Source organism: Diadema setosum, chromosome 8, assembly GCF_964275005.1.
Source record: "Diadema setosum chromosome 8, eeDiaSeto1, whole genome shotgun sequence".
Taxonomy (NCBI): Eukaryota; Metazoa; Echinodermata; class Echinoidea; order Diadematoida; family Diadematidae; genus Diadema; species Diadema setosum.
This window is the reverse complement of record NC_092692.1, coordinates 8491981-8519758: the sequence shown is the minus strand read 5'-3', so window position 1 is coordinate 8519758 and position 27778 is coordinate 8491981. Positions and strand designations below refer to the sequence as shown.

Here is a 27778-nt window from a genome sequence, read left to right as displayed (position 1 = left end):
CGTGTGTAGCTGTGCTCCATCTTGTGTGAAAAGGGCAACAAGTTGCCTCAGTCGATAGCTTGTCTGCCATTGGTCATTGTTTGAGACCTGTTGAGACTGACTGAGCAATATTGTGTGTTATCGTGTAGGCCCCTTCTAGTGAGAGGTACGGCAGTCTGTTCCGTAGACATGGCATAGAGAAGAAGTCCTGTGTTACGAAAAGTCACAAATCACCCATGTTCGAGCGCTCTCCTAAAGCGAACCGTACCGTACCGTACCGTACCCGCGCCAGAGGAGCGCTCGAATGCTCCTAAAGTGTACCGTACCGTATTGTACCGAGCCAAAAGGTACACTTTAGGAGCATATATCTTCTGTGAAAATTGTTTGGGACAGCTGTAAATAGTTCAACCACGCCAGGTGAATGACCCTCTTGCTACAAAATGCGTGACCTTTTATAAAATTGAGGTATACTTTCTCAAAAGACCTCTTGAACACTTCAAATCTGGCACAGTTCGGTACGTTATGCTTTGGTTCAGTTCGCTTAAGAGCACTCAAACGCACCCTTAGAGATCCAAGCTACTTGTTCAGAAGATTTGGATAGTAAATACCAACTCACTTTGGTTTTGCCGCAAACAACAAGCAGTAATGTTGTCAGTGAACAGTATCACTGTGCACATTATGTCTTCAGAGTGTAGTAGAGTATTATGGCGTGACAGATTTAATTTCACGAGCGTTCGGCCGCATGGGGAACGCTCGCGTTCCTCCTTTTGTTAGGGGACGCCCCTATTCCTCCTGCGTGCAGAATGGGGGGCTTAATCCCTCTATTCATCAGCCTAATGAGGGCGTTCCTTGGACGCAACAGAACGGACTTGCTCACAAGTCGCATTCGTGGCGTTCCTTTCCGCTTTAGGAACGCAAGGATTATCCCAACCACGTGCCTTCCGCGCACGGCTTCACCTATGAAAAGAACAATTTGCGCCGGCAAGTGCACAATTTACGGTGGACGCCAGAATTCCACATCGTTCTTGCCAGTTAAAAATAAATCGCGTGGCAAAAAACAGGGTGAGAGAAATCGCGCACTTCAGACAGTTTACAAACGATTGCGACTCCACATGCATTTTTAATCGTCAAGTACAGTCGCCTACGCTACGGAGTAACATTGCACCAGTTCGCAAAATTCTCTCGACTCGCAGTTTCCAAGCGTCATGAACAGGGCTGGTATTCCAAAAGTTTTGCCAAAGTTTTGCGATTATTCACAAGCAATAATTCACAAGCGAGAAGTTGCATTCTGGTTTACTTTTCGATGACATTAGTCAAGGCTCGACACTTACGGTGGCCCGGTGGCTCGGGGCCACCAAAAACGCACGTCGGGCCACCAAAATTTCAGAAATGAAGATTTTGGTGGCCCGATCGGGCCACTAAAAAGTCGGATGTTTGCCTTTACTTTCGAAAATGAACAGCGGTAACAATCAGCTCCGTAAGATGCTAAAATAAATGTCATATGTTTGCTCTTAATTTTGGAAATGAATAACGGTAATATTCGACTCCGTATGATACTAAAATAAATGTCGGATGTTTGCTTATACTTTTGGAAATGAATAACGGTAAGAGTCAGCTCCGTACGGTGCTTAGATTAATGTCAGATAATATTGATTTTGCATTCGGAAATGAATAAGGATAACATTCGGCTCCGGAAGATGCTGAAATAAACGTCGAATGTTTGCTTTGACCTTCGGAAATGAATAATAATAATATTCAACTCCGTATGATGATAAAATAAATGTCTGATGTTTGCTTTTATGTTCGAAAATAAATAGCAATAACATTCAGCTCCGGAAGATGCTAAAATAAATGTCGAATGTTTCCTCTGACGTTCGGAAATGAATCAGAGTAATATTCAATTCCATACGGTGATTAAATAAATGTCGGATATTTGCTTTACTTTCGAAAGTAAATAGCAATAACATTCAGAAGATGCCAGAATAAATGTCAGATGATTGCTTTTACTTTTGGAAGTGAATAGCAGTGACATTCTGCCCCATACCATGCTAAAATAAATGTCGGATATAATATGTTATTCCACACTGCTCGATTAAAAAAAAAAACAAAAAAAAAAAACTGTTACGATTCGCTATTTTAATATGCTGAAAGTTCGCTTTTCTTATAAGTTTCGAAATTTCGGACGTTATATAGCTGATTCGAAAACGAAGTTTCTTACCACGAATATGATAATTCCTTTACAGATAAACGACCCACCTTTTTTCCATTTTCGGATGAATGAACCATCTGATTTTTTTTTTTTTTTTCCGGAATGATGAATATCGTGCAAAGAAGTAAACGATGTCACGTTCAGAAATAAACCCATATTCCCGTCACAGGAAAAAATTCGGCGTTTCTAATTTTCTTTTAGCCAAAAATGATATAAGTTTCGTACCATGCACGTAATTCATTCTCACATTTACGAACCTTCGGAATAATGCCACAAATGGTATTAACGAGCCCTAATACAATTTTGGATTAACAAATTTATTAGTTAAGGCATATCAAATTTGCGTGTTTTGCGGGTTCTGCAAAAAGAACCATCGGATTTACGAACCTTATACTTCTTTCGGAATAATGAACATAAGGCAAAGGAAATAACGATGCCATAATAAGAATTCAACATATTTTCTTGCCTCAAAGATTTTCAATACTTATTTTCCGAACTACTAACCCCCAATGTCAGACTAAAAATCCGAAAATTAAATAAGCTTTGCTTTCTGATGTTTTGTTAATCCCAGAAATTAAAAGGAACAGGTTGTGTCATTCGTTTTCAGAGTAACGTAATTAATTTCATATCCCGATAAATGCACCTTTAGAATCACAAAATTCGTGCGGTTTCGGATTAATGAATCGTATTTATTTGTCACATCAACGAATATCAATCACGGCAATCACGGCCTGTCACATTTGCCTATCTCGTCTCACAGCGTTGTTTCACGTCCGTCTCGTTTTGTCCTTGATGGCCTGAAATGTGACTGCCGTGGTTGCCGGGAACATGGTGTAAACGCGGCTTTTAGCTTTACACAACCCAATTCCACATCTCCAAGAGCCTGAAATGCTCAAAAGCGAGATTCTCTTTGCAGGTCGACTTGAGAATGGACAGGTTGGTATTCCTCCTGTGATGCGGAAGCAGTCAAGCTGTAGGCCTATACATGTATCCCCTTTCCATGGTCAACTACATGTGCCATCAAACAATGAAAGTATCGATCGGGCACCAGCTACACATAGTCATGAATAGACATTGCGCTAATGGGCTCACAAACTCTTTTGTTGTATACATGAATATTGTCACTGGAGGCAGGTATCTACTGAGCTGAGCCTCTATCGCTGTGTACATCTTCATTCGAGTTTTATTGCGAAACAAGCACACGCGGATTAGTAACGGCATTGCACAAAACCCAAATCTCTTGAGAGATTTTGAAAGAGCGGGATCCGAAACCTGGACCCGTTTCTAGACACTGTACGTTTTAAATTTGATTTGAAAAAACAAACGCATATTCCCCAAAGTGCATGCAACTTTGCGATTTAAATGCAAGTGCGTTGCTGTGAAGATATGCGTGTGATTTCGTATGATTCTGTCGAGATAATTTTTCAGTGCCGACTAAGTTGAAATAGGATGTGTGATTTTCCTTCCCTAAGTCGCCATGTGATTTTGTTTTGTTTAAATTTCTATTGCCATACTCTGAAAATGAATTGTTCTCGCGCTCCGATTCGCAACATTACCGCTCTGTACGGCGCGAGCCAGTCTGAAATAAAAAGAAGAAGAAAAAATTGTTAATCCGGAAATGACATCTTTCGGATTACTAACCTTCGTAAAGATGAATATCTTTCCATCGTCGGACTTATTTAACTTTGGACTGAGATTTAAACCTTCGGAATAGCGAACTGCAGTAACAATAATTTGCTACTATTTTTTCACTGACATTTCGTGAAGCACGATGCGCTTCGGTAGTTTGAAACGTGTAAATGTTGCGATGTCTTTCCCCTGCTAGTGCAGACTAAGTTCGGTCACGGCGAAAGTTCCGTTACGAAATAAAAAAATATGATTCTTAACCCTATTCTAACTGGGGGGGGGGTCAAATTGACCCCCCCTCAACGTTTCGCGCCACGATTCCGCTACGCGCAAAGATTTTGCGCCGTCGTTTCATGACTTTTTTCATTGAAGTCTCCCGCATATTTTGAGACCAAATTTGCGACGTCCGGGTACACCGTTCTGAAGTTATGCAATGTTTTGCATATGCATGTCAACCCAAAAACCGCTCGAATTCATGATTTCGTGTGCAAATCCAATGCAAACTGTGTTTTTTTGTTTAATTGATATAAATTAGATTATTTCAACTTTTAACCATTGAAATAAATCAATTCTAATGTAGATAAGCTTGAAAAAGTGCCTCAAACAAATTTTGGCAAAAAAAAATAGAAAACAAAAGATCGAAAAAACAATAAAATACATAAGAAATTAACAAAACAATAAAAAACAAAAGAAAATGATTTTGATTGCGCTATTTTTATACAAGAAAATTGTTTGATGTGTCTTGAGGAACTCTGACACAAAAATTTGATAATCCTTCAGTCTTTTTGATGGAGTTATAGGTGAAAATATGATTTCATACGTTAATTTGCATAATTAATTTATTAGAAAATATGAAATCAACATTTTTCTATTGTATGACCATGTAATCTTGTAGTTGACATCCGGCTCTATGATCAGGCAAAATTTTGCGGCGATCGCGCGATCGGCGGCCGAGATCTGAAGGGGGGGTCAAATTGACCCCCCCTCAGTAAAAACTTGGTCTCAAATAGCCCAGTTAGAATAGGGTTAAAGTCTTTTCAACAATAGCACGCTTCGGTATAGATTTTTATGCGTTTAAACGCAGTTTCTAGTTTCGTACAGAAACCGCAAGTCTTTTCTGCAACGCTCTTGCGTTTTAAATACAGCGTTGCTTGTGATTTGATGGACTTGCATTTGACTTTTAGAATTGCGTTTAAACGCAATTGAGTTTAAGTTTCTTACAATTTTCTAGTGTCGGATGATTATCAAACGCAAGTCTTTTCAGCGTTCCGTGTGATTTGATGGACTTGCATTTGATTTTTGGGGTTGCGTTTAATTTTTAATTTTGCGTACGAAGTAAAAAATAATACAGGTCTTTTCAACAATAACTCACTTCCGTAGATGTTTAGAGATGCGTATAAAACGCAGTTTCTTATAATTTCGTACAAAAACTGCATGTTTTCTCGGCAATGCTCTTGCGTTTAAATACAGCGTCGCGTGTGATTTGATGGACTTGCATTTGATTTATAGAATCGCGTTGAAACGCAACTGAGTTTTAAAGGTCCAGTTTACCTTTGGGAGCAGTGATTTAAAAAATGTTCAAGATATCACATTTGATGCATATGTGTAGGTCTGTTGTATCACAAAACATCGTGTCATATAAATTTTTCACAATGAAGCCTAAAATATAAGGAGATATCAGCATTTTTCTCACTAAACCATAACTGTAGACGGTTTAGTCTGGAAGCATTCTTATTATAACTATTTTTCACATTTTGTGTATTTAACAATACTTAACATTGATTATACAGATTCAAATTTTCACAGCAGTTGTTTCTATCCATAACTCACATTTTAGAAATATTTTGAAGCACTAATGCTGGTTTTTTGTTTCATCTGCAAATGGTAAATTATGCCTTTAAAGAAGTTCCCTACAATTTCAAGTTTCGTACGATTATCAAACGCAAGTCTATTCAGCGTTCCGCGTGATCACAAGGACTTGCAATTGCATTTGATTTTCAGAGCTGCGTTTGATTTTTAATTTTGCGTACGAAAAAAACAAACAAAATAATGCAAGACTTTTCAACAATAACGCACCTCCGTAGATGTTAAGAGATGCTTTTAACCACAGTTTCTAGTTTCTTACGAAAACCACAAGTCTTCCCTGCAACGCTCTTGCGTTTGAATACAGCGTTGCGCGTGATTTGATGGACTTCATTTGACTTCAACGCAATTGAGTTCAGGTTTGTACAACTATTTTCTAGTTTCATATGATTATCAAACGCAAGCCTTTTCAGCAACGCACTTGCGTTTATGTGCAAAGTTGCTCGTGATTTATTACTTTTCTTAAAACGGGCCCAGGTTTCTATTAACGCTTCGGAAAAATTAACGTTAGAATATTCGGTTAAACAGAAACACCTACACGTGTATCATGTTCTGAAATGATTTTCTACTAGGACCTTTATGTGTACACAGTTTGTGCGTTTTGAGAATAACGAGCAGGAGAAAAGGGGGAAAGTGAACTGCTTTGGGTAGGCAACTACATGTAATTCTCCAAAGAATGTAAATGAATGTATGCCCTTTCATTTCTGGCGTACAAGACAATGGACGCATGGCGCGAACGCTACCACGCCGTACACTAGCGAATTACCGACTCGCGGGAAATTAATTCTTTTTCAGAGAATTGGCGATAAGATTTTGAGCGAAAAAAAAATTATGTCGACTTAGACAAGGGAATAAACACGTATTTCAGCTCAGTTGGCACTAAAAAATCAGGTCGACTTACGCGAGTTGTCGACTTCTAAATGTCGACTAAGATGAAGAAATTTTCAAGGAATAACAAAGGCAAAAATCAGGACTTTTTTATCGTGTCGACTTTACTGTACTATAGCTCCATAGTTTCAGCAGAGCCAGATGTGTATGCACCTCCTTGGTTTCAGGCAGGCAGCTCTCATCAGCTAGCTCTCGCCAACTCCAGCACGTGTCTTCATCAGCATGCTCGTATTATACAGCACAATGTTACTATACATAGCCCTGTTCCCAGGCCCCAATGCAATTGACACGATGTTTACGACCCATTCAGCGCGTACGCAAATTCCTTTACCCTGCGGTTTTGCCTGGCGGCAAACCTGCTTTGAAGTTCCTGGAAATTTCCACCAGCCTGTTGCCTGGCTGCATGGCCATGGGTGTCAAGTTTCCGTCAATCTACCTAGCTATTGTGAATGTTTTTCTTAATACACTTGTCACTTCATTACACACATTTTGCTTCACCTGAGAAGCTGCTTACAAGAGTGGTCTCACGCTCATGTAAGGGGAATAAATACTCTTTCGGATATACTTTTTGATTACGCCTCTCGTCGACGCAAATTAAGGTAATCACAGCGTTACTAACGCGTAATAGTGCGATGCCTTTGGTGGTTTCATTTGTTTGCTAATTTGTCCATTTTTTAAGCTTCCATGAAATCAACTGTGTATAAGAGTTCAGCACAAGACATTAAAAGGGAAGACTTAATCCGGGCGTTCCCGAACGCTTGCTACATGGAGCGATGGCTTCGTGGTCGATTGGGTGCAGTGAAGTCGACGCTAATGTGTTCGAAACAAAGGCACTAAACAAAAGACTTTTAAGCTGGCGTTCCCGAACGCGGACGGCATGGGCGCATGCCAAGCTCGAGCCAAGCTGGCTACTTAACAGATAAGAAGGCATGCCGGACGCGGGCGAACGCTCGTGATATTAAATCTGTTGCGCCTATGTTGAATGGGAAAAGAAGATTTTTGCCCCTTTGCTTATATTCCTCATCTTTCATTTCCGCTCACTTGAATGACTCCATTTCGTTCGTTTTCTTCTCAGATGAATGAGGTAGCCGACGGTGAGAGCGTGTGGACGGTATTCTTGGAGACACAGGACCCAGAGCTCCCTCAATCAAACCTCCCGCCTTTCGACAGAGAAAGTAAGCAGATTTCTCTTTCCCTCCATGAACTGAGGGCAGCATACTTGCTGCGCTGAGTTGCGTTCGTGTTCCATATGTCTTCTGTGAATATTTACCCAAGCTGCCTGATTCTGTAGGAGTCTCCCTCTAAAATATGAAATATCTCTCTACATCCTCATGTTGAAAGCGTCTCTGATTTAGCGACCAGTTTTGTCCATCAAGATGCATATAACATTTGGGTATCACCCTGAAAGCTTTCTGGACTCTTACCTCTGCTTTATGCATTTAAATGTAGGCAGTCCTGACATAGAGTCATTCTTTATAACCTCTACACACAGCTGTCATGAATTTGGAACGACTCGGTCCTCTCTCTGTTGTGTATGTTTGTATTCTAAGATCTATTACTGTATATGCCAAATATTTTTGCGAGGTTTTTTTTTTTCGCAAATTTTGCGAGTCGGGTGCTATTCACGAAATCAAAACACATGAAAATTATGACTCTGATCCTGATATGAATGTGGCACACACGTATACATTTCTCCGTTTAATACAGTACTCCACGATTGCGAATTTTAACCACTTGCAGAAATCGTCATGAAGTCCTGAATTTGTGAAAATTTAGACTCACTAGATATATGGCCTATACAGTATATCCCTTACCTCGCTCATCTGTCGATCATTCTCCCCTTATTTGTGTATGGCAAATATCCATTCATGATCAAGTGTATTCATTCCATCAGCGACTCTTCATTTTTTAACTGTGGTGTGTCAGCCATATGTCCTAAATGAGGCTTGTTTTGAAGGTGCGATATGACATTATTCTGTATAAGTACTGATTTTGGACAGAAATACTGGAGACAAAAATATCACGTAAATTCTGTTAACCTTGGAGATATTTATATCATGTTTTAAGTCAAATGGAAAAAAAATAACGTGCTGATAAAATAGTGATGCTGCAGGATTTTAAAAACTAAAGGTTTGTTTGTAAAATGTTGATATAAGACAGCATTTGTGCTGCAGATGTAGTCAGTATATCATCATCGTTGTTTTCACCACTTTCTCTGAATCTCATTTGATTTGCAGGTGATGTCCTTCTGTTTCTGAAACTGTACGATCCAAAGACCAAGAGTCTTTCATACTGTGGCCATGTCTACGTTCCCATCACAACCAAAATACGTAAGTTTTAAAACACCAACTTTGTAAGCCCAGAAATGAGTTAGCAAAGATGTGACAGCATCATGTCGTAGCTTCTAAGGTGGCTCGTGTTTCACTGTTGCCATTTCTTCATTGGCGTGAAAAGCAGTCACTAGCATTTAACGTAGGTCGAAATGACATTCCTTTTTAATGCGCTTGCAAGAGATCCTAGCAAATTCAAAGGTTATTTATCCTATGGTCACACCTCTGTGTATTTAGCATGTGTTTTGTTGCGTATCGCCCAAACATAGACATATACAAGTTTGGACAGTCATATCCCATAAAGGCAATGAAACGTGCTCACTACGTACTTAATATCCTGTAGGCCTGTGCTAGTTGCTCGCTACTTTAAAATTTTCTAAACTTAAGCAATTGCAAGCAATTGCAAGTTTAAAATCGCCTACAACCGAACATGAGTGGCAACCGGTGAATGCAAGCAACAGTGAGTGGCTCAGCACATGTATACACAATCATAGGGTCTTATTAAAATGAAAACTATCACAGAGAGAAAATTGTAAAGCTGATTTATAGTTAGCCATGTGAAAGCAAGAGTTCATTGAAAAATTACATACATATTTGAAATACAGTCAAACCTGTCTATAGCGGCTACCCAAGGGAAACGGAAAAGGTGGCCGTTATAGACAGGTGGCCGCTATAGACAGGTAATCCAACTTTGTGTGCATTGCCTACATGTACATGTATTATTGTATACATCTGTAATTACTTACATGTACATGTATGTGTGTACGTATGCACAAGTGTGTTTCATGCACAGGACGATGCCGGTGTTTATCAATGGTTGCACAGTAGCATGTGTACAGTCATGAAGAAAGCATAGCACTAGTGCATAACTATGACTCCATGAGTGATGAATGCAGCGGCGGCAATCTACACTGAACGTTGCCCATGAATGACTGGCACGGCTAAAAGCAGAAAAACACGCTGAATTATCGGCTCGGCTATGGCTCTATCGAGTCTGTGGCTGCTATAGACAGGTTAAAATCTACCGCGAGAAACAAAATTTGTGGCCGCTGGCTGCGTTAGACAAGTGGCCGCTATGCACAGGGTGTTTAACAGGGCTTTTCTCTCAGGGAGATTTTTCAGTGGCCGCTTTAGACAGGTGGCCGCTATAGAGAGGTGGCTGCTAAGACAGGTTTGACTGTATAACTCTTGGTTCAACATGTCCAACAGATGCTACCATACATCTTTAGAATAAAAAAAAAAGAAAACAAAATACACACAAAATATCACCACCAAAACATTTATTAACAAAGAATATAAGAGGAAGATAATTGTATGAGCAGTTCATGAAATTGCAGCAGTGAAATGTGAGTCAATTTGTCAAATGTAAAAAGTCAAAAAACGTTCACTCCTGCCAGTGAAAAGAACAAGGGATGACCTTTGGATTACGACAGCTTTCACTACAATTGCTTGAATTCAAGTAAAATTAAATTGAATTCTTCTTCAGAACAATACAAACATATTTTTCAGATTGTTATTTTCTTCTTGTTTGTAGACTCGTCAAGAGCTAAGATGCTCATGCCCAGTCCTGCAAATGACTAGAATTTATACACTGCTGGATTCGGGCGAGCTATTACGCTGTAGAGTGAAGGTGGCACGCAGAGTATGAACAACAAACCAGCTAAAGCAAGGGAACTCGCTGTGAGACACATTGAGACCAATTGGTGTGGAGCAGCTAGCGAACAGCAAACGAACAAAGAACAAGCTACATATTATGCAACGTGGCGAGCAAACTGCAATTTGAATCATACTGTTATGAGCAGCAGCGTCCTGTAGCGAGGTAATAGGCAGTCATAGCCAGCCATACACAGTCTTTGTATGGGTGGCATATGAGCTACATGTACCTACAAGCTAATATGTGCAACCCTACACATTTGCTGCGTATTGCTGGGTAAGGCTGCATTTTGCTATACCCTGCAAAGTGCAGCAATGTGCATCAATGTACACGAAGGTGTGACCGTGGCATTAGACGAGTGCATACTACTTAAGATTGGAATATGTTAAGTTGCACTACTGGTCATGCTGATATGTCTTTATCATAAGGAAGGTAAGCTCAAAGTGTTCAAGTTTGTTTCCCCCAAGCTGTTTTGTTGTGCGATATGAATTGACAACATCAAAAAATAAAGTAGTAAACGCTACTTTGAAGTCATGATTTTCAATTTAGTAGTAAATTGGAAAAAAAAGATGACCACAACATTCACTCTCCAGTGGAATTTTCTTTTTGATGAATATCCTCGGTTTATATGATGTGTGTTGCAGACACTGGTTTTCTTCTAAATGCATTTTCCAGTGTATTGATCCAAGGATATATTGGGGGGGGGGGGGGTGTAATCATGAACTTTTCTGTTTATGATATATCAAAATTTTTGATTGATGTATTTCTATAGACCTTCTAGTGCTTGCAGATTCACCATACAAATCCTTTTATTTTCTGTATATCTCATTTGCAGAGGCATTAGTTCCTTTGATGAACCAGAGGGCGGGCTATCCGGAGAACACAGACCTTATACTCTATGAGGTAGGCAGAGATGTGTGCATGATGCTGTCTTTATCCTCTTTTAGCCATTATGTTTTGTTGTTGCTGTTTTTTGAAAATCTGACATGAATTGTCCTACATGTCATTCTGTTGTCTTTGATATTGTGTAAAAATAAAGGAGATAAATGGTGCTTTTAGTGCTTCAAAAAGTGAAATGTGGGAGAAATATAAATATTGAAGTTCCTGGTGTGCCTATTTGTGCTTCCGGCAGTAGCCAGGTATGGTGGGAACTTGTACAGGAAGCGTGTGGGGGAGAGGGGAGGGTGTCGTTGTTAGTATGTACCTACAAAGATGCATGATGGCTTACTTGTGGCCTAAAAGATCACATTGCTGGAAGCAGTGGTGGCATGATGGCAGCGCTGCAACCAGTGACATGAGTAAGCTGTGTTCAGTTGAGTACAGCATACAAATTATTCATCTCTTCAGTAACGTACAGTGTAGCTTGTGGAATGATTTGATTATAACTTGTTATTGTGGCTCGCCACGGGAATTAACAATAGCAGAGACCTCTGTCCACTTTCTGCCGCCACATGGCATTATTGGATATTGGCTACGAGTGACCCTGGGGAGTAAATTGCCCATGTTCCCTTGTGTAATATCCCCCCCCCCCCCCCCCACAAATTCAAACCATGTGGATCTGTGTTCTTCTCGGTCCACAGGAGGTGAAGCCAAATCTGACGGAGAGAATAGAAGACCTCACCCAGCAGATGGACAAGGGGCTTGATGAGCTCATGGATGGAGATATTCTTGTATTCCAGCGGTAAGGAAAGGCATGAGGGCGGTATGATGAATTTAGCCAATATGACAATAAGTATACATACTAAGCTAAATGGAGAGATATCAATAATCATGTTTTGTTTGTTTGTTCATTTCCATCTGAGAAGATGGCTGGATAGTCCATATTCAGCTATACGTTAAGCTGGTCTTCCATGGGGTCCAGTTGGATGTGAGATGGGACCACTTCACCGGGTTAAACACCCTGCTCTCTGCGATGACTGAATGACGCGGGATCTTTTACGTGCATGAGTTGTTACTCTCTCATACACGGGACCTCCATTTTATGTCCTGTCTGAGGGACATAGCATAGATTTCTGTATTTGTATGTTTTTGCAAATTCTGTGAGTCTATTGATATTTGCTAAATCAAAAAGAAAAATGTGAAGATATAGTTACTTCTCTTCAAGCAATGCAGTGTTAGGAAATTGCTAACTTATTTCTCAAAGAGGGTAATACACTGTACTTTTAATTCCATCGCTATGGTTCCCCATCTCGAATTTAAACACTTGTGAAATGTCTTACAAGTCTGGATTTGCAAAATAAGCTTGCCAGATGTTATGGCATTGACAGTAGATATGTTGACAGAAATACATATGTCCCAAATGGATAGAAATGAAGAGTTTGTTCGCAAAAACCGATAAGTCCATATTTGCCAAATGGAGATATTTACGATTAAAGGTCAAGAAAAATAAAGAGAATAATAAGAAAATTTTTGCTTCTTTTAACCATAACTTCAAAAATGTACCTTTATTATGTAGTGACCAATATATCATTTAAAGGGTATTGTTTTGTACTTTATGACAGAGACCATACTTCAAAATCTTCAAAAATGGACTTGGGTTTTTGCAAACAAACTCTTCAAATATTGTTGCTATTGGGCTGTTAAAAGAAGCATTTAAAGTAGAGTAACATGTACTTCATACACGGTTTATTTTGCAATGTTTTAATTTTGGCAAAATTTTGCAGGTTGACTGATACTGTGCAAAATGAACAACTTGACAAAGTGTTGCCTCCTGGTTTGACTGTATTTGTTTCTTTTGTCCACCATCAATGAAATCTTCATCTTGAACATTCATCACTGCATCGATTCCCAACCCACAGGGATGATCCCGATAAGATGCAATATGAGCTAGCCACGGCCAAGGACTATTTCCGCGACCTCTTCTGCCGCGAGGAGGTGACCTTCTGCGACAAGACGAACCCACGCGACCCCGGCTTCACGCTAGTACTCTCCAACAAGATGAACTACTTCCACTTTGCCAAGGCCGTGGCGCAGCACCTCGACACAGACATGATGCTGCTCCAGTTCTTCAAGAGCCAGGGGTGAGCCTCTCTGTTGATTTTCTTTCTTTCTCATCCCTTCAGAGCTGCAAACTAATCCTTTTTGTTCCTTCTTTCTTCCATGGTTAGTGCGTTTTATGATTATTGAAAAGAATAAAATATGGTTTTGAAATTAACAATGGTCTGTATTTCTATAAAATTTAATGCAGATAGCTTGCTACGTGCAGTTGTGTATTTTTCTCTTTTGCTTTTACAATATCAAATGTGTCATTTTTGCTGTGCATCTGTTTGTTTTTCTCTTATCTTCAGAGGTTTTGCTGGCATCCCTGTCCTTTTGTAGTTGCTGTATATTTTTGTATTTTTCTGTTTGTTCTGTCTGTTCTGCCTGTGTCTCACTGTTTATCATGTCACTGATGCTTTGTTTCCCCATGTCTCACTCGCGCTCCCATCTGTCTTGTTGGTATCAGACCTGTCTCAAGAGTTACTCTCTCTCTGTATCACCGTTTCTTTGTGTCTCGCTGTGTGTGTATGTTTAGAAGAGGAAAGGCATTATTAATGCTGTATGAAGACCGATGACCTAACACCTTTCTGCAGCTAGCTCATGCATTTTAGTCTGATTTATTATCCTTGTATTCTTTCTGTTTATCAGTCTGTCTTTGTATTGTTCTTTCTGCCTCTGTATTTAATCAATGATCTCACGGTCTGAATTTCACTTTCTGTTCTGTGTGAATATCCTTCAGTTTCTGTTTTACTATCATACTTTCAGATAGAGAGTTTTCAAGTAATGTACCTTTTGGAGCCAACAGTTTTGTCACATGAAAGGGATCGTATGAGGATTGATATGTAGCTATTCATCTTGTATAAGAATTTCCAGTGAAGTTTCTTCTGTATAAGTGAAAAGCCCCAAACCCTCTGTGAGTGATGCAGCTAATGTTGCATTCTCATTTCATCCCAATCTGTGCCAACCTCTTGACTCCGCCCATCTCCGCCTCTCCACCGCGCTGTTGCTCCAGTCACAGAGATGGTCCCGGTCACCCCCTCCGGTTTTCGTTTGAGGGCACGCTACGAGATCTCCTGCCCCCAACCAAGTCGAGACAACCCAGAAAGCTGTACTACCAGATGGTGAGTGCCGACAGAGGAAATGAGAGAGAAAATCATTTTGGTTCCGTGCTTGATGTAGATTTCTTCGTGGTTGATGATGCAGATACACAGGAAAGTGGGAGTGAGGGCATTAGCACCCGTTAGGGCTCTTCTCACCTCCTGTGTAAGCTGGTTTGGGTCGGTTCATAGTTCTCCCATTGTGTTCTGGTGGTAGGGGGGGGGGGGTAACAAGTAGATTATGATACTTTTGACTGAGATTAGTTTCTTTAGTACTAGCAGTTTCGAAACTGTGCAGCAGCATGAGTTAGCCAACACATGTTACATGATTACCATCTTATATTGATGCAGCAGCTTTCTTCATTGTATCCATGCACAGTGTGTCTTTATTCTAGATTGAATTTCTCCTCCCCCCCCCCCCTCCCAATCTCTACCAGGACCGTTTTAATGGAGTGAAAACAATGTAAATGTAAAAGGGATAGTAATAATGATAAACTGTCATTTATATTATAGCGCATACTCAATTAAGAACTGCTGTATGACATACTCTATGATATGACAGTAATGTAATCAGAATGCAAGTTCTTGTATTATTATGGTGATTTATATTGAAATGTCTCTCTCCTTCTCTCTGTATCTCTCTACTTTTCTTCTGTGCCCGATGCAGTTGAACATCAGAATTGACGAGCTGGAGAACAAGAGGCAATTCAAGTGTATATGGGTCTCAGACAAACTCAAGGAAGCGGTGAGTGTAGCCAGCTTACTGTAAAAGTGGATTTTTTCGGGCGACTAATTTGTCGCGCTTGGCCAGGCAAGAAGAGTTTTGCCTGTTTTTAATTCCACGGAATCAAGACATCAGCTAACTGGAACATATGGCACGCAAAAATATTTGCGTGCTTTTATTTTCGTGCTAGCTCCTGGTTGTGCAAAATGTGCAAAAATTTCAACATTACGAAAATTTCCACTTTTACAGTATTTCTTTCTCCGTTGGCCAGTCGGGCACTCAGGGTTCCAAGAGGTATGGGCAAACAACATGGAGTAAACAAAATGCTCTCAGATCCAGTGAGTTCAGAAAATTTGTTGAGTGGCAAGGTGGGTATTTAAACTGGAAGGCATTATTTTGCATTTGTATTTTGCAAAGAGCTCAAGCATCAGATTCCAGAGGTGATCTCTGTACCAACAGGGATTCTGAAACGAAGTGTATGCCTTTACAACTAGAGAAAATAGGTAAAGCTTACAAGGCTGAGGGTATATCCAAACACATTTGCATGAGAGCTGTTTTCTTTTTTCTCTCTAGGTCGCATAGTACAACAAGGAATCATTGACATCATCTCAGGAAGCAGTTTGCTTGTAGAAATTTACTTTGCATGATGAGTGCTGTAGCTACACAGTATCTTTGTACATGGCATTTTGTTGGGATGTGAAGCGCAAACTTGTCATATTGTGGAAAGAGTTACTAAAACCAAAGTAAAGCAAGCATTGGGTGTAGAGATTTCACTGACCGCTGGTTTCTCTCTGGTTTCTCTCCCCCAGGAGGTTGTACTATATCCCAACAAGACGGACTGTGTGCGAGACATGTTGATCGAGGCCAGGAAACACGTTCCTCTCTCAGAAAACGGAACAGGGAAGCTGAGGTGAGCACATCATGAGGAATCTTTTCTTATTCCCCTACCCCTCATCCCCCACCCTTGTCAGGATATGCCTTGTGACACTAACAGTTTCATAAACAAAGCCACCCCCCTCCCCCATAAAAAAAAAGAAGTACCACTAGTTCTCATGGTTATTATTGTCCTTCTGGTTCTAAAACTTTGATGTAATCCCATGAGAGGCAGGCCATGAAAGCAAAGCTGCCAAGCCTACGTTATTCTGCAGGAGTCTCCCGTAAAGCTTTAAAACTCTTTATGTGTTCTGACATGAGAATGTATGACAGGGTCTCTAAGTTGGATTATTTTTGCCCGTCGAAATGCATGTAGAAATGAGCATTGCCTTTGTTTTTCTCTGCTACCTCCCTGATTTTGATGTGGGAATACAGGCAGCCATGATGTAAGCCACAGTAAAGTCTCCACAGTGTCCTGCCTCTGTTCTGATGTCAGTTAAAGTGATAAGTTTTCCTCAATTTCCCATTATGTCATGATTTGACCATCACAGAGTACTCTGAAGAGGATGATGACTAGAAAGTCTCAGTTTAATTCCTTGATAACTTGCATTTTTCTCGGTGAGCGAAATGATGTTGGATAGAGAAATGTTGTCGGAAAGCAAATTCAGATGATGCATTGGTAATTACAAAAACATATTTTGCTCAAGTTTGTCCTGTAATGGAGAGCTCTGCTAAGGATACTCTTTTCTTTTCATGCATGTGTGTTTTAATGTTTTGTCCATCTTTTTTTTTTGATGGCACTGCAAATTCTTTTTAATGTAAATGGCAAAGCTTTTCAGTAAGCATTGAGTTTCGTTAAGACACCCAGATTACGTGCATTTCTGTTCGTATATGAATTGTGATTTCCATCCAGCGTAGAAATTTCATACAGATTGTAGATTTCCTTTTATGTCAGACCAGCATTATGATTACTGTGTGAATTTTATTTATCCTGTAGATAAGTTACCACCTAATGTATATGTGTTACACGATACAGGTGTATATGTATAATTGAAATTGTTGAAATTGTATGAAATAACCGTACTGTGTAGTACCATATGTGTGTCTATTATAGTGTTTGATGACATTACTGAAAATAAGGAATTGCAAAGCACTGTCATACAGAGAATAAATCAAATCAAATCCAATAACAACAACCTTTTTGTGTTTGCATTTCTGTCCTCAGATTATTAGACATTATCAGTAATAAGATCTTCCAGATATTTGCTGAAGACACACCATCGACAATCTCACCATGCAGGGGGCAAAGATGTACAGACTAGAGGTGAGTTTATTTCTACTACCTTGGTCTTCTCATTAGACAATACTTTGGAGTGTTGGGGGTAACACCAACTGAGTTAGGTTGTGTGTGTATGTCCCATATTGGGGTCTGGAATTAGGATCTGACGTAAGGCTAGATGCAAAGTACTGCCGATGATGATGTCTTCTGCGCACCAAGCAGTGAACTTTTTGCAATGTATTAGTGGACACCTGTATGTGGGAGGGAAACAGAACAAAATGTTAATTGCAGTTGTTGAGGAAAATACACCTTCCACCTTTTTGAATGGATGGATTCTGATCAGATTTGGCTGGAATGAACCTTTTAGGAAAGGAATGCAGAGTTATATGTCTCAGGGATCAACACTAACATTTTTTTTCCTCTGGTGACCCATTTTGGCCACTAAGATCTTTTCAATCTGAAATTTTGGTGACCCCCCAAAAATAGATATGTGGTGGCCCCTCCCCCCCCCCCCCCCCCCCAAAAAAAAAAGCAAGTGTAATGATAGATTTTGAATCTTAGTTGCCAGATCTGGCCACCAAAAGATAACCTTTTTTTTTTTAATATGATGACCCATCGTAAATTTTTAGTGGCCCTGGGCCACTGGGCCACTGCTAATGTTGAGCGCTGAATGTATGCAAAAGGAGATCTTTGGGTAGGGCTGCAGAGAGCCGAGACTATATCCATTTCAATCATCATATCACTATCGAGAAGGATAGGTAAATATTGTACATATACTGTCATAGAAAAAGAATAATATATTTAATTGTATGCGGAGCCTGTGAAGAGGTGGCTATAATTCATTTAATGATATACCATCAAGGGCAAGACATTGAAGTTGCATCAAGGTCAAATTCATCATAAAGCTCGGTTGAGTGTCACGTTTCTTGGGGACTCTTATGTTTCTTATTTCTCTTCTTTTTACTACTGTCTATGCTTGTGTAAAGATTTGTTAAAAAAGAAAAGGTACAGGCATGTCTCAAGAATGTAGCAGATCTGTGTATGTATCTATTCCTGATACCAGGAAAGAATATTCCATTGCCCAAAACAAACAAATAACAAACAAACCCATTCAATATTCATGCATGTATGATTTTTCCACCCCCCCCCCTTCTCTCTCTCTCTCTCTCTCTCTCTGTATTGCAGGAAATCCCCCGGGACCAACACAAGCTGAATGAAAATGAGATGTTAGTGTGTGTAGCTCACTTCCAGAAGGACCTGTACAACACGTTTGGCACGCCCTTCTTTGTCAAATTACGGGAGGCAAGTATCGGTAGCGCAGTGAATAAAACAATACGCACAAAAAAACACCTTATGATGAGCCATTTCCATATATTGACATCCTAAAGATGCAGCAAGAGAAAAGAACACATGTGTCAGGATAAACTGAAAAGAGACAGACGCAGGGGGCAAAAATTATTTTTGCACAAAATGAAAGTTGAACAACAGTACACCTTGGGGTAGAATTTGAAGGATTCAAGAGATGAAATATTTCCAGATTTGTGAAGGAAGTTGAAACTGAAGCAGTGGTCCAGCATGTGGGGAGGACTTTTGCCCTCCTCATAAGGCTGTACTCTTTTGTCCTTCAAGGATCAGGTGCTGGTCTGCTCATGTTCATTGTAGGCAATAAAGAACAATCATCGTGCCGCTGTAGTGTTAGTAATACATATTGGTATGAGCCCACGTAAACAACAGCAGTCAAAGAATGAAAACATTTCCCCAGAAGTCTCTGTTGAAGAAATATTTACTTCAAATTTACATGTGGATAAAGTGAATGCAGAAATGCACATCAGTGAAGCTTGAGGAAAATCGAAATGTCATTTCAAAATTTATAAACAATTCCTTTAAAGTCTAGCTGATATCCATGTACGATCATAGTAGGATGAAAAGACTACCACAGTTTGTGATGTCACTGTGGGGCAATGATACAATGAAAACATAGAGAGAATTCCACAAAATTCCATTATTTCCTTTAACTTGTTACTGAAATATGTTTAGGGTAATATTATTCAGCCTGCCTTCTGAATGAGATTAATCAAGTGCTCTCACATTGTGCTTGATAAAAAAAGAAAATATATTGTATTCTCTTTGTATCATGCTCATATTGTTGTTGCCGTACAAGTCTCCATTGTGCAATATGTGGCTTATACTGTAACAGTGTTCCATTTTTGTGATTGTCTCCACTTCCTACCCTCCTTGTCTACCTGCAGAGTGAACCGTTCTCAAATGTCAAAGAGAGGATACGGGAACAGCTAGATATCTCAGAGAAAGAACTAGAAAAGGTAAGATGCAGATCTGGGCCCCATTTCATAAAAGGTCGATATGATAGCAAGTCTTGCTGGAATGGCAATTGTCATGATAACGACAAGAATCCAGCTTCATGATTGGCTGTTGCTATGGAAAGTTGCCATTCCAGCAAGAGTTGCCATCCTTACATCTTTTATAAAATGGGACGCAGGGCTGCTCCAGTGTTAGCAACATTTTGGGGATTGAAAAAAAGAAAGAAAAAGATATACTAAGTGCATTCATAATTTGACTGCTGCAAAGGTGGAAACGTTTTGAGTTATGCTGGACCAATGTCACTGTATATGGCAAGTCTGTAATTACTAGACAAGAGCATTTCTGAACATATTTTCAATTCTTTTTTTAACAAGATATTCACCTATTATCACTTTTGCAATAATTCAGTAGCACGCAAGATGATGTGCCTCTTGCAGTGAAAACAATAATTTGAAAAAAAAACTCAAGAAAATGCATGGAGACTTAATGTCTTGAAGTGTGAAAAAACGACAACAAGCAAACAGGCTGTTGGTTTAGATGAACGTCTTGACATATGTCTCTAGCTTTGTAGAAACATTATATTTTGGATGTAGTAGCATGCAAGCAAACAAACTTATGAGGAAGCAGTTTGTGAGAACCTGGCTGGATCAATATTTCAAATGTTTGATACTCTAAATCCCCAGCAATCTTGGATTATATGTGCTAACACCACCCCCTCCCCTTCACCCAAATTTTCTTCACCCTCTCCCCACAGATCAAATTTGCAATAGTGGTCATGGGGAGGCAGACTTACATCGGGGAAGGTAAGAACATGGCACCAATAAATTAGAGCTTTTTGTTAAGAATGTTTGTTTCCGGGCAATACCATACATCAAGCTGAAGCTGGCATGCATGAAGTTAAAAGTGACGTGACAGTTCTTTTTGGAATGAGATTCAATTTGGTAACATTCGCTTATTGAACTTGCACTAGGTACTGTCACTGCTCAGTAGGTAGCACATATTTTTTTTACTCCAATAATAACCCAGAGATGACATCTCGAAATGTGTTACTTTCAGTGGAGAAGGTTTCAAATAAATATCAGTTGGTGTTACTGTAAAAAAAAAAAAATTAAAAAAAAATAAATAAATAAATGAAAAAAAAATAATAAATAATAATAATAATAAAAAAATCGGCAGACATGCTGGAGGGCGTTTTTTTCATCGCTTAGCACAAACAACTAATCTGGCAATGAAAAAAGATTAACTAATCCCCGAATCCTTATCATGTCACTGTGTTCACTGTGTTGGAACAAAGCACAATGCTACACCTAAGTGTGCTTGTGATTCCATAAATAAGTGAATTTATCCCTGAGATTAACTACATGTACTTATGAAAAAGCAAGGCAGGTTATGCTGTGTGCCTTGGCGCGTAAAGGGTTAAAAACTGTGAAATACCTAGCTTTGTTTTTGAGTGATACAATGTATGTACGTTTTGCTTTAGGTCTTGTTCCCTCTCTTCCTGCCACAGATCAAGAGTATGAGATTCGACTCAAGGACTTCCAGCCCCAAGGACACGCAGGTGAACGCACTTTAAGAATAGTTTTCCTTTCTCCCTGCCTTCTTCATGATTTTGATCGGCCCTCATTTTGATAAGTGGATGGGAGGATGGGGTGGGGGGGGGGGGGGTATGGCACAGGATGTTCAATCAGGAAAAAAAAAACTGTGTCATGTTGCCCAGCTGCCTAACTGAAATTCTGATCATATTGCTAAATGCTATATTGACGTGCCTGTGTGAGTTCAGTGTTCTTATTATACTATACATGTTCATAGATTATCATTTTGATCTATTTCTTGTCTCACATTTTTCAGAGCAGTTTTTACCACTTTATATGCACAAAAAGAAACAAAGAAATCACCTAAAGCTGTATATAGTCATGTGAAAGCTCTTAAAGCCCATGCTTTGAAGTACTGCCTTGTTACTTGTTGCAGTGTAATCACATTAGATTGAAATCTTTGTAAGTTTTCATCAGATATATTACCCCAATGTTGTGCAGGAGAATTCAGCTCAGGTCAGCTGGAGGCTGAAGATCAGTGGCTTCATTTGTATCTAGTTGATAAAGTGAAGTAGAACTTCCAAGGTACTTTGAAGATATTTGTCCTGAAACTGGAGTTCAGGTACATTTGATCTAGAGATAAGTGATGAATGTTTGCTGATTGCACTTTTATCGCCAACTTCTTTCCTGTGTGTGTAGGTGGAAACCCTCAGGCTCAACCAAGACCGTGGCTGGGTTTGGACCATGTCAACAAGAACAAGCGCCCTCGCTACAACTATGTGGAGAAACCAATCAAGATTCTGAATTAGGCATAGAAAGAGATAAAGAGAGAGAGTGAGAGAGAGAGATGAGAGGTAGAAAGATAAACTTTACTGTGTAGATATGAGGGAGAGAGTGATAAAAGGTAGAGAAATTGAGAGATTGAGTGAGAGAAAGAATCATGGGTGAGTGAGGGAAGAGAGAAACATATATTGGCCAGTTTGCTGCAGCCTGCTGTCAAAGCTACTTGACTTGGGAGAACCAGTTCGTGTGCAGACGGGATGTGAAGACAGAAAGTTGGGTGGGATTGAGATCAGCGGCTGGGGTACGGCTAAACATGCTGCAGGGGTCCTCAACGGAACCGATGAAAACAACGTGGAACCAGTCAGTCATTGGTTTACCGATAGCCTGATGCCTGTGACCCAACCAGAAGAGCAGCTTAGGTGTGATTTGTGTGGCAGTGTGTGAGAGAGAGAGAGAGAGAGAGAGATGTGTGAGAGACGGGACAATTGAGGTGAATTTATGGCAGAATGAATTCATATGTACCAAGAGGAGTGCAAAGATATTGATCGGATGCGCCCAATGACAATGGTCCCTGGATGCCCCTGACGTGTCTGTTTGAGGGAGCGCCTGTCTGGTGGAGTTGGTCTCCAATGTATGGCAACTAGTGCAAAGTTAAAGTAGACAAAAATAGATTTGAGACATGTTTCTTAGCACTGTCATTTCTGTATTCGTAGTAAAAAATCAGTGATCAGACTCAACAGTAAGTAAGGAGTGAATATGATATGGATTGCTCACTTTAAAAGCTCACAGTCCAAAACTCCTATGAGCATGTAGCCTTGCCTGACATGGCGGATTTCACAGCGAGTAGTGAGCACAGGAAATGGAGCCATGCATCCCAAACAATGCAACTGTGTCGAGGCACGTGGGTCAGAAATCTGTGTGTCCTGTCTTTTTGAATGCTGTTACACCCTCTGTTAAAGTAGATCCTGAGAGCGAATGGATGTTCATGAATTCAATCTGATGTCTGTTATGCATTGCTGTGTCCCTCCCGTTCAAAATTCCATCAGTGTGCAGTATTGCTTCTGACAGCAATTTTGTGTTCTTATGTTAGTTTTGTTACACCTCAAAGGTTTCCTTCAGTTTTGTCTTGGATGAAGTTCTGTTCAGACCATTGTAGAGTTGTGATCCATGCTCATAATTTATTGTGAGGAAATGATGAGCAATCCTGTGTGATGGTCAGGATTGTGTAGAAAGCAGGGAAAGTAAAATATATATATCTCTTATATACATGTAACATATTATATTTCTGTTTTTATCTGGATCACAGTTGGTGTTCTGCACCCCATTCAGAAGAGGCGCACTAGTTGTGCCATGCTATGCCCTGTACCAATATGTAGGAACCATATCTCCATGGGTAATCCAGTGGAGTTCACTAACCATGCTGGGTCAGGTGCAAATGTTCACAGATGCTGTCATTCATCTTTTGAAGCAGCACTCGAAAAACTGATATTTGTCACCGTGAGGTGACTGTTCAGGCTTTACGTAGACAAAGATTTGTGCGATGCTTTTGTCAGATTCACCATGTTGAACACACCTTTTTGTGAGCAAACTCATGTTTACCCATGTTTGTATCAATCCTGAAGTTTGACAAGAAAAAAAAGCAATCTAAGTTTGTTTCCACTTCATAATGCCACATAATTATACACTGTTCATGAGACTTTATGGTGCTTGAGGCTTCTTCATTTCCTTATGACTTGTGAAGAAATGTGTATGCAGAGTGTATGATTAATATGAACTTTGCTTTGATAGCAATGCAGGTTCTCATCAAAATCACCATGTTCTCGGTGAACATTACAAAAGAAATTCTAGTATCCCACCCCCATTTTACCAATTTTTGGCATTGTCTGCACAATGTTTCAGGATATTTTTCATCAGTATTTCATAATGCTGTTAGCAATGTTTAAAAGCTGTAGCAGAGTCTCTTGCAAGATGAATCAACTCCTCACTTCTGTGTACCTTCAAGGTATTACTAGGAATTCATGTCAGCTTGGGGAAATCGCCATCAAGGTTCTATGTCTGACTCGATGGGTATCATCGCTCTCAAACTGACAGTCTGTATGCGCAAGATGTTTTTACCGAGCTTACAAAAGAATTGGAGGAATACATTTTAGTGGCAGGGAAAAAAGCCGCAAGATTTGAGAGTGCAATGTCGGCCAGTCTATAGCACGTAATGCTGATCACAGAAATCCTGTATTTAGTCCTCATTGGAATGTGCCAGTTTTCTGCTGTATGGTTATGTAGGCACGCAGAATGATAGAGGGGATGTCTGACGTAGCAGTAGGCAGAGTGTGGGGGAGGTAATTTGAATTTTTGATTGGGACTGCCTACCAAGGAATCTTAGCTTCAAGCATGATGGAGTATTCAGTGTTTTGAAAGGCAGGAATCCTGTGTCACCTCGCTGTATATGTGTCCTATTGTCCATACTATTGTTGTGTGTATATAATTTTGATTTGACTTGCGTTAATTATATTCTCAGGGGTGGATAAAATTGTTACTATTTTTTTGTTTTGTCCTTTTCTTCCTGTTGACTAAGTGTATGCTCTCTCTCTTAATTCATGGTAGGTATTTATATCCTTTAATTCCCATTTCATACAATTTTTTTTTTTCCTAATCTACCAGTAACCTCGTAACAAGTTCCGAGCAAATTCACATATTTCAAGTGGCGACATGTGTGAGATGCTAATATGTATTGGGTTTTATACCTTCGAAATGAGCTGTGACATGACATGGCAAAGAAGACTTTGAAATCGTAGGAAATAGAAAGATGACCCCAATTGGTCCGGCCTATGTAGTCAAGACACTTGACTGCTGGGTGAACCTTATCACACACATAGAGAGAAAGTGCTTTTATTATAACGTTGTTAGCGTAGGCAGTACATGGAGACTTGTAGAATGGTGATGGGAGATTGATAATGCCTATGTAGCATCTCTTTCACAACAAGTCCGGGTTTCAACAGAAGGAACATACACCAGTTTTGCCGCTTCAGATAGAAGAGCTCTCATAACTTCTGACTTCTTTATGGAGTTACATGATTCTACACCAATGTATGAAGAGGCAAACAGTTGTGGTAAGCTTGATGTCACAATTTTGGAAAGTTTTCCTGTTGTGTCTTTATTACCAATACAAGTGGACCCCCTTATCCCCCTTACCCCCCATCATACTGCAACATTACCCCTATTTCAAAACCCAAATCTAATCTCATACCTCTTTAGATCCCTTACCATTTTACTTTCTCTTTTCTTTGACAAATTGGTATCAATTCTAGATGCATATAATACGAAAGATATATATTAACACTTGTGCCAATACATGATACTTAATATCCAATTCTTCTGTCAGCAGAAAATGCACTTGCGAAGTAATGCATGGATGATCAACTGATGAGAGCGACATCCAATGTGGCACGTAAATGAGGAAACGGAGCCAATGTGGCTCGTAAATGAGGAAACGGAGGGAGACTAAAATTATCAGCTCTCCACACACCGTCAAATAGGTGTGCTCGTGTTGGATCTGGCCTTGGTAGCGTCTTGGTGTAGCATCCAAAAGCCTGTTCTCACATAGGCCCGAATTCACAAAAGTGGTACAATCTTTGTCCATGGTTTAAAAACCATGGACAAACGTATGGGGCGCCAAGTGTCACATGGCCTGTTTCGTTCCAAAATCAGACATTTTGTTATGAAATGTTAACAATTCGTTGGCGACGAAATGACTGATTTCATAACGAAATAGGCCATGCGACACTTGGCGCCCCAAACAAAACTACCGTCTTTGTCCATGGTTTAAACCATGGACAAAGATTGTAACACCTTCGTGAATTCTGGCCATAGTGTCTGAGAATGCCTTGCAGCCATCTCCCTAAGGCCCTAGTGGCAGAAATTTTAAGTTCATGGGAGGTATGCTGTAATGCATGTGCTCTTCATGACGAAGAGCGTGACTTGTGCACCTCTAAGAAAATGCCAGTACTACGACATTGTTGCGGCTGCATTTGTTCGGTTGTTGTGACCGTATTGTGGAGGGGGTAGGCCATTATCTTTAACGTCTTGATTGATATTTACTGAACTGGGCTCGGTGTCCAACTTTTAAGGCATGTGTAGTCTGATGAGTCCAGGTCAGCCTTTTATAGATTTAGATGTTTGGAATGGGGGCCCATGCTACTCTGTGAATATAGAAGTTGAATTCTGTCTGAAGGCCCATTCCCAGTGTTCATTTCCTTGTGTGTAGATGACTGTAACATACATGTAGCTGCTTACTGGAAATCGATTAATGGGAAGACAGCATTGGCAAGGTTTTTAGTCTCGGGAGATATTGTTGATGATAATGGCTGTTTGCTTGAATGGACATTTTTCTGTTGTGCTTGCGTTTCATTGTGCGAGACATCTTTTGAATGAAAATATGTAAGCACTGTTGAAATGAGCTGTACCTAGGCATCATCATTTTGCAGTTTTTTTGTTATTTTTTGTACGCTAATTTGATTTTCTTTAAAGAGAGGATACAAGGCTTTTGTACTTGACATTACTGGTTTTGTGTGACACTTCTCAGAATAACCACATTTTCCAAAATAATCAGTGTAGGTTTTGTCCTGCCAAGTCCAAAGTCCCAAAGCCCTAGACCCTCCCCCCCCCAAAAAAAAAAAAAAACAAAACAAAACAAAAACCCAAAACAAAACAAAAAACAAAACAAAACAAAACCTGGCATCCTTGCATGATGTGCATGGTGGATCTCAAGGAAGATGAAGTTGAAAAACTTGTTGATTCTGTTGCTCCCCATAAGAAGTTAATGGGCCTAGATCTGTTTTCTTAATTTGATGTGTACAAATGAGCCCCCAGATTTCATGTCAGCAAGTGTACCAACCTCTACTGGTGACGGATGGGTTGGACTTCAGCAGGACCAACCACCGTCCTAGTATACAATATGATGCACTGTCTGTAGTTTGCTCTGCCAAGGTGTGGGTCACTGAGGATCTGTATATTAGAATCATAGGACATGTTGTTTCGTTCACAAATTCCTTGTACCTCTGATAAAAACTCATCTTTAGTTTTCTGCCATTTTTTTCACTCTCCTGACTAAACTTACTTCATGTAGGCGATTTTGTCATTGGGTCTTTGATTATTATTTTTTTTTTTTTAGGTCCTAGGTAAACATTAAAAAAGTGCCTCACTCATACTCCATGTCTCTGCTTCCTTGGTTTGGAATGATATTACTAAATATCTGATAGATTTTTTGCAAACATCAAACAGTCTTTTACTCAAGTACTTCTGTCTTTAAAAAATATTACTGATTACCCGACAGTCTCATAAACAGCAACTGCAAATGTGGCTTAGTGAGACATATAACCCTCAGAATCCCAGCTTCTTAAGTTTGCCCATTGTAAAAGTCTTCTTGTGTGCACTAGAGTTACAGCTGTGCTCGTAGTTGTGTGAGAAGCCTGCATGTATATCTTGCACAGGAGTATGAGCGCATTGGCACCTGCTTGAAAATACATGATGAATAAAACACTCTAGATAGCACACTGTGGATAAATGGCATAGCTCACCAAACTGTTGTAATTTGTGAGATGAGAGCAACTGCAATAGCCTTGGCTTAACAGTGTATGTTGTGGATTG

At 39.9% G+C, this 27778-nt stretch overlaps 1 protein-coding gene across 1 annotated transcript in view; it reads left to right on the top strand.

Moving 5' to 3' along the window:
* The window catches only part of LOC140231940 (ubiquitin carboxyl-terminal hydrolase 7-like), a 78582-nt gene extending 53259 nt beyond the window's left edge, over positions 1-25323 (top strand). Inside the window, 15 exon segments of the mRNA XM_072312088.1 lie at positions 7641-7740; positions 8803-8895; positions 11385-11452; positions 12130-12230; positions 13348-13569; positions 14541-14649; positions 15293-15370; positions 16159-16259; positions 17448-17500; positions 17503-17546; positions 18687-18803; positions 19751-19822; positions 20575-20623; positions 21328-21378; positions 22052-25323. Of these exon segments, the coding sequence (XP_072168189.1) occupies positions 7641-7740; positions 8803-8895; positions 11385-11452; positions 12130-12230; positions 13348-13569; positions 14541-14649; positions 15293-15370; positions 16159-16259; positions 17448-17500; positions 17503-17546; positions 18687-18803; positions 19751-19822; positions 20575-20623; positions 21328-21378; positions 22052-22161 (1368 nt within the window). The 3' untranslated portion in view covers positions 22162-25323.
* The last annotated feature ends 2455 nt before the right edge of the window (positions 25324-27778 follow it).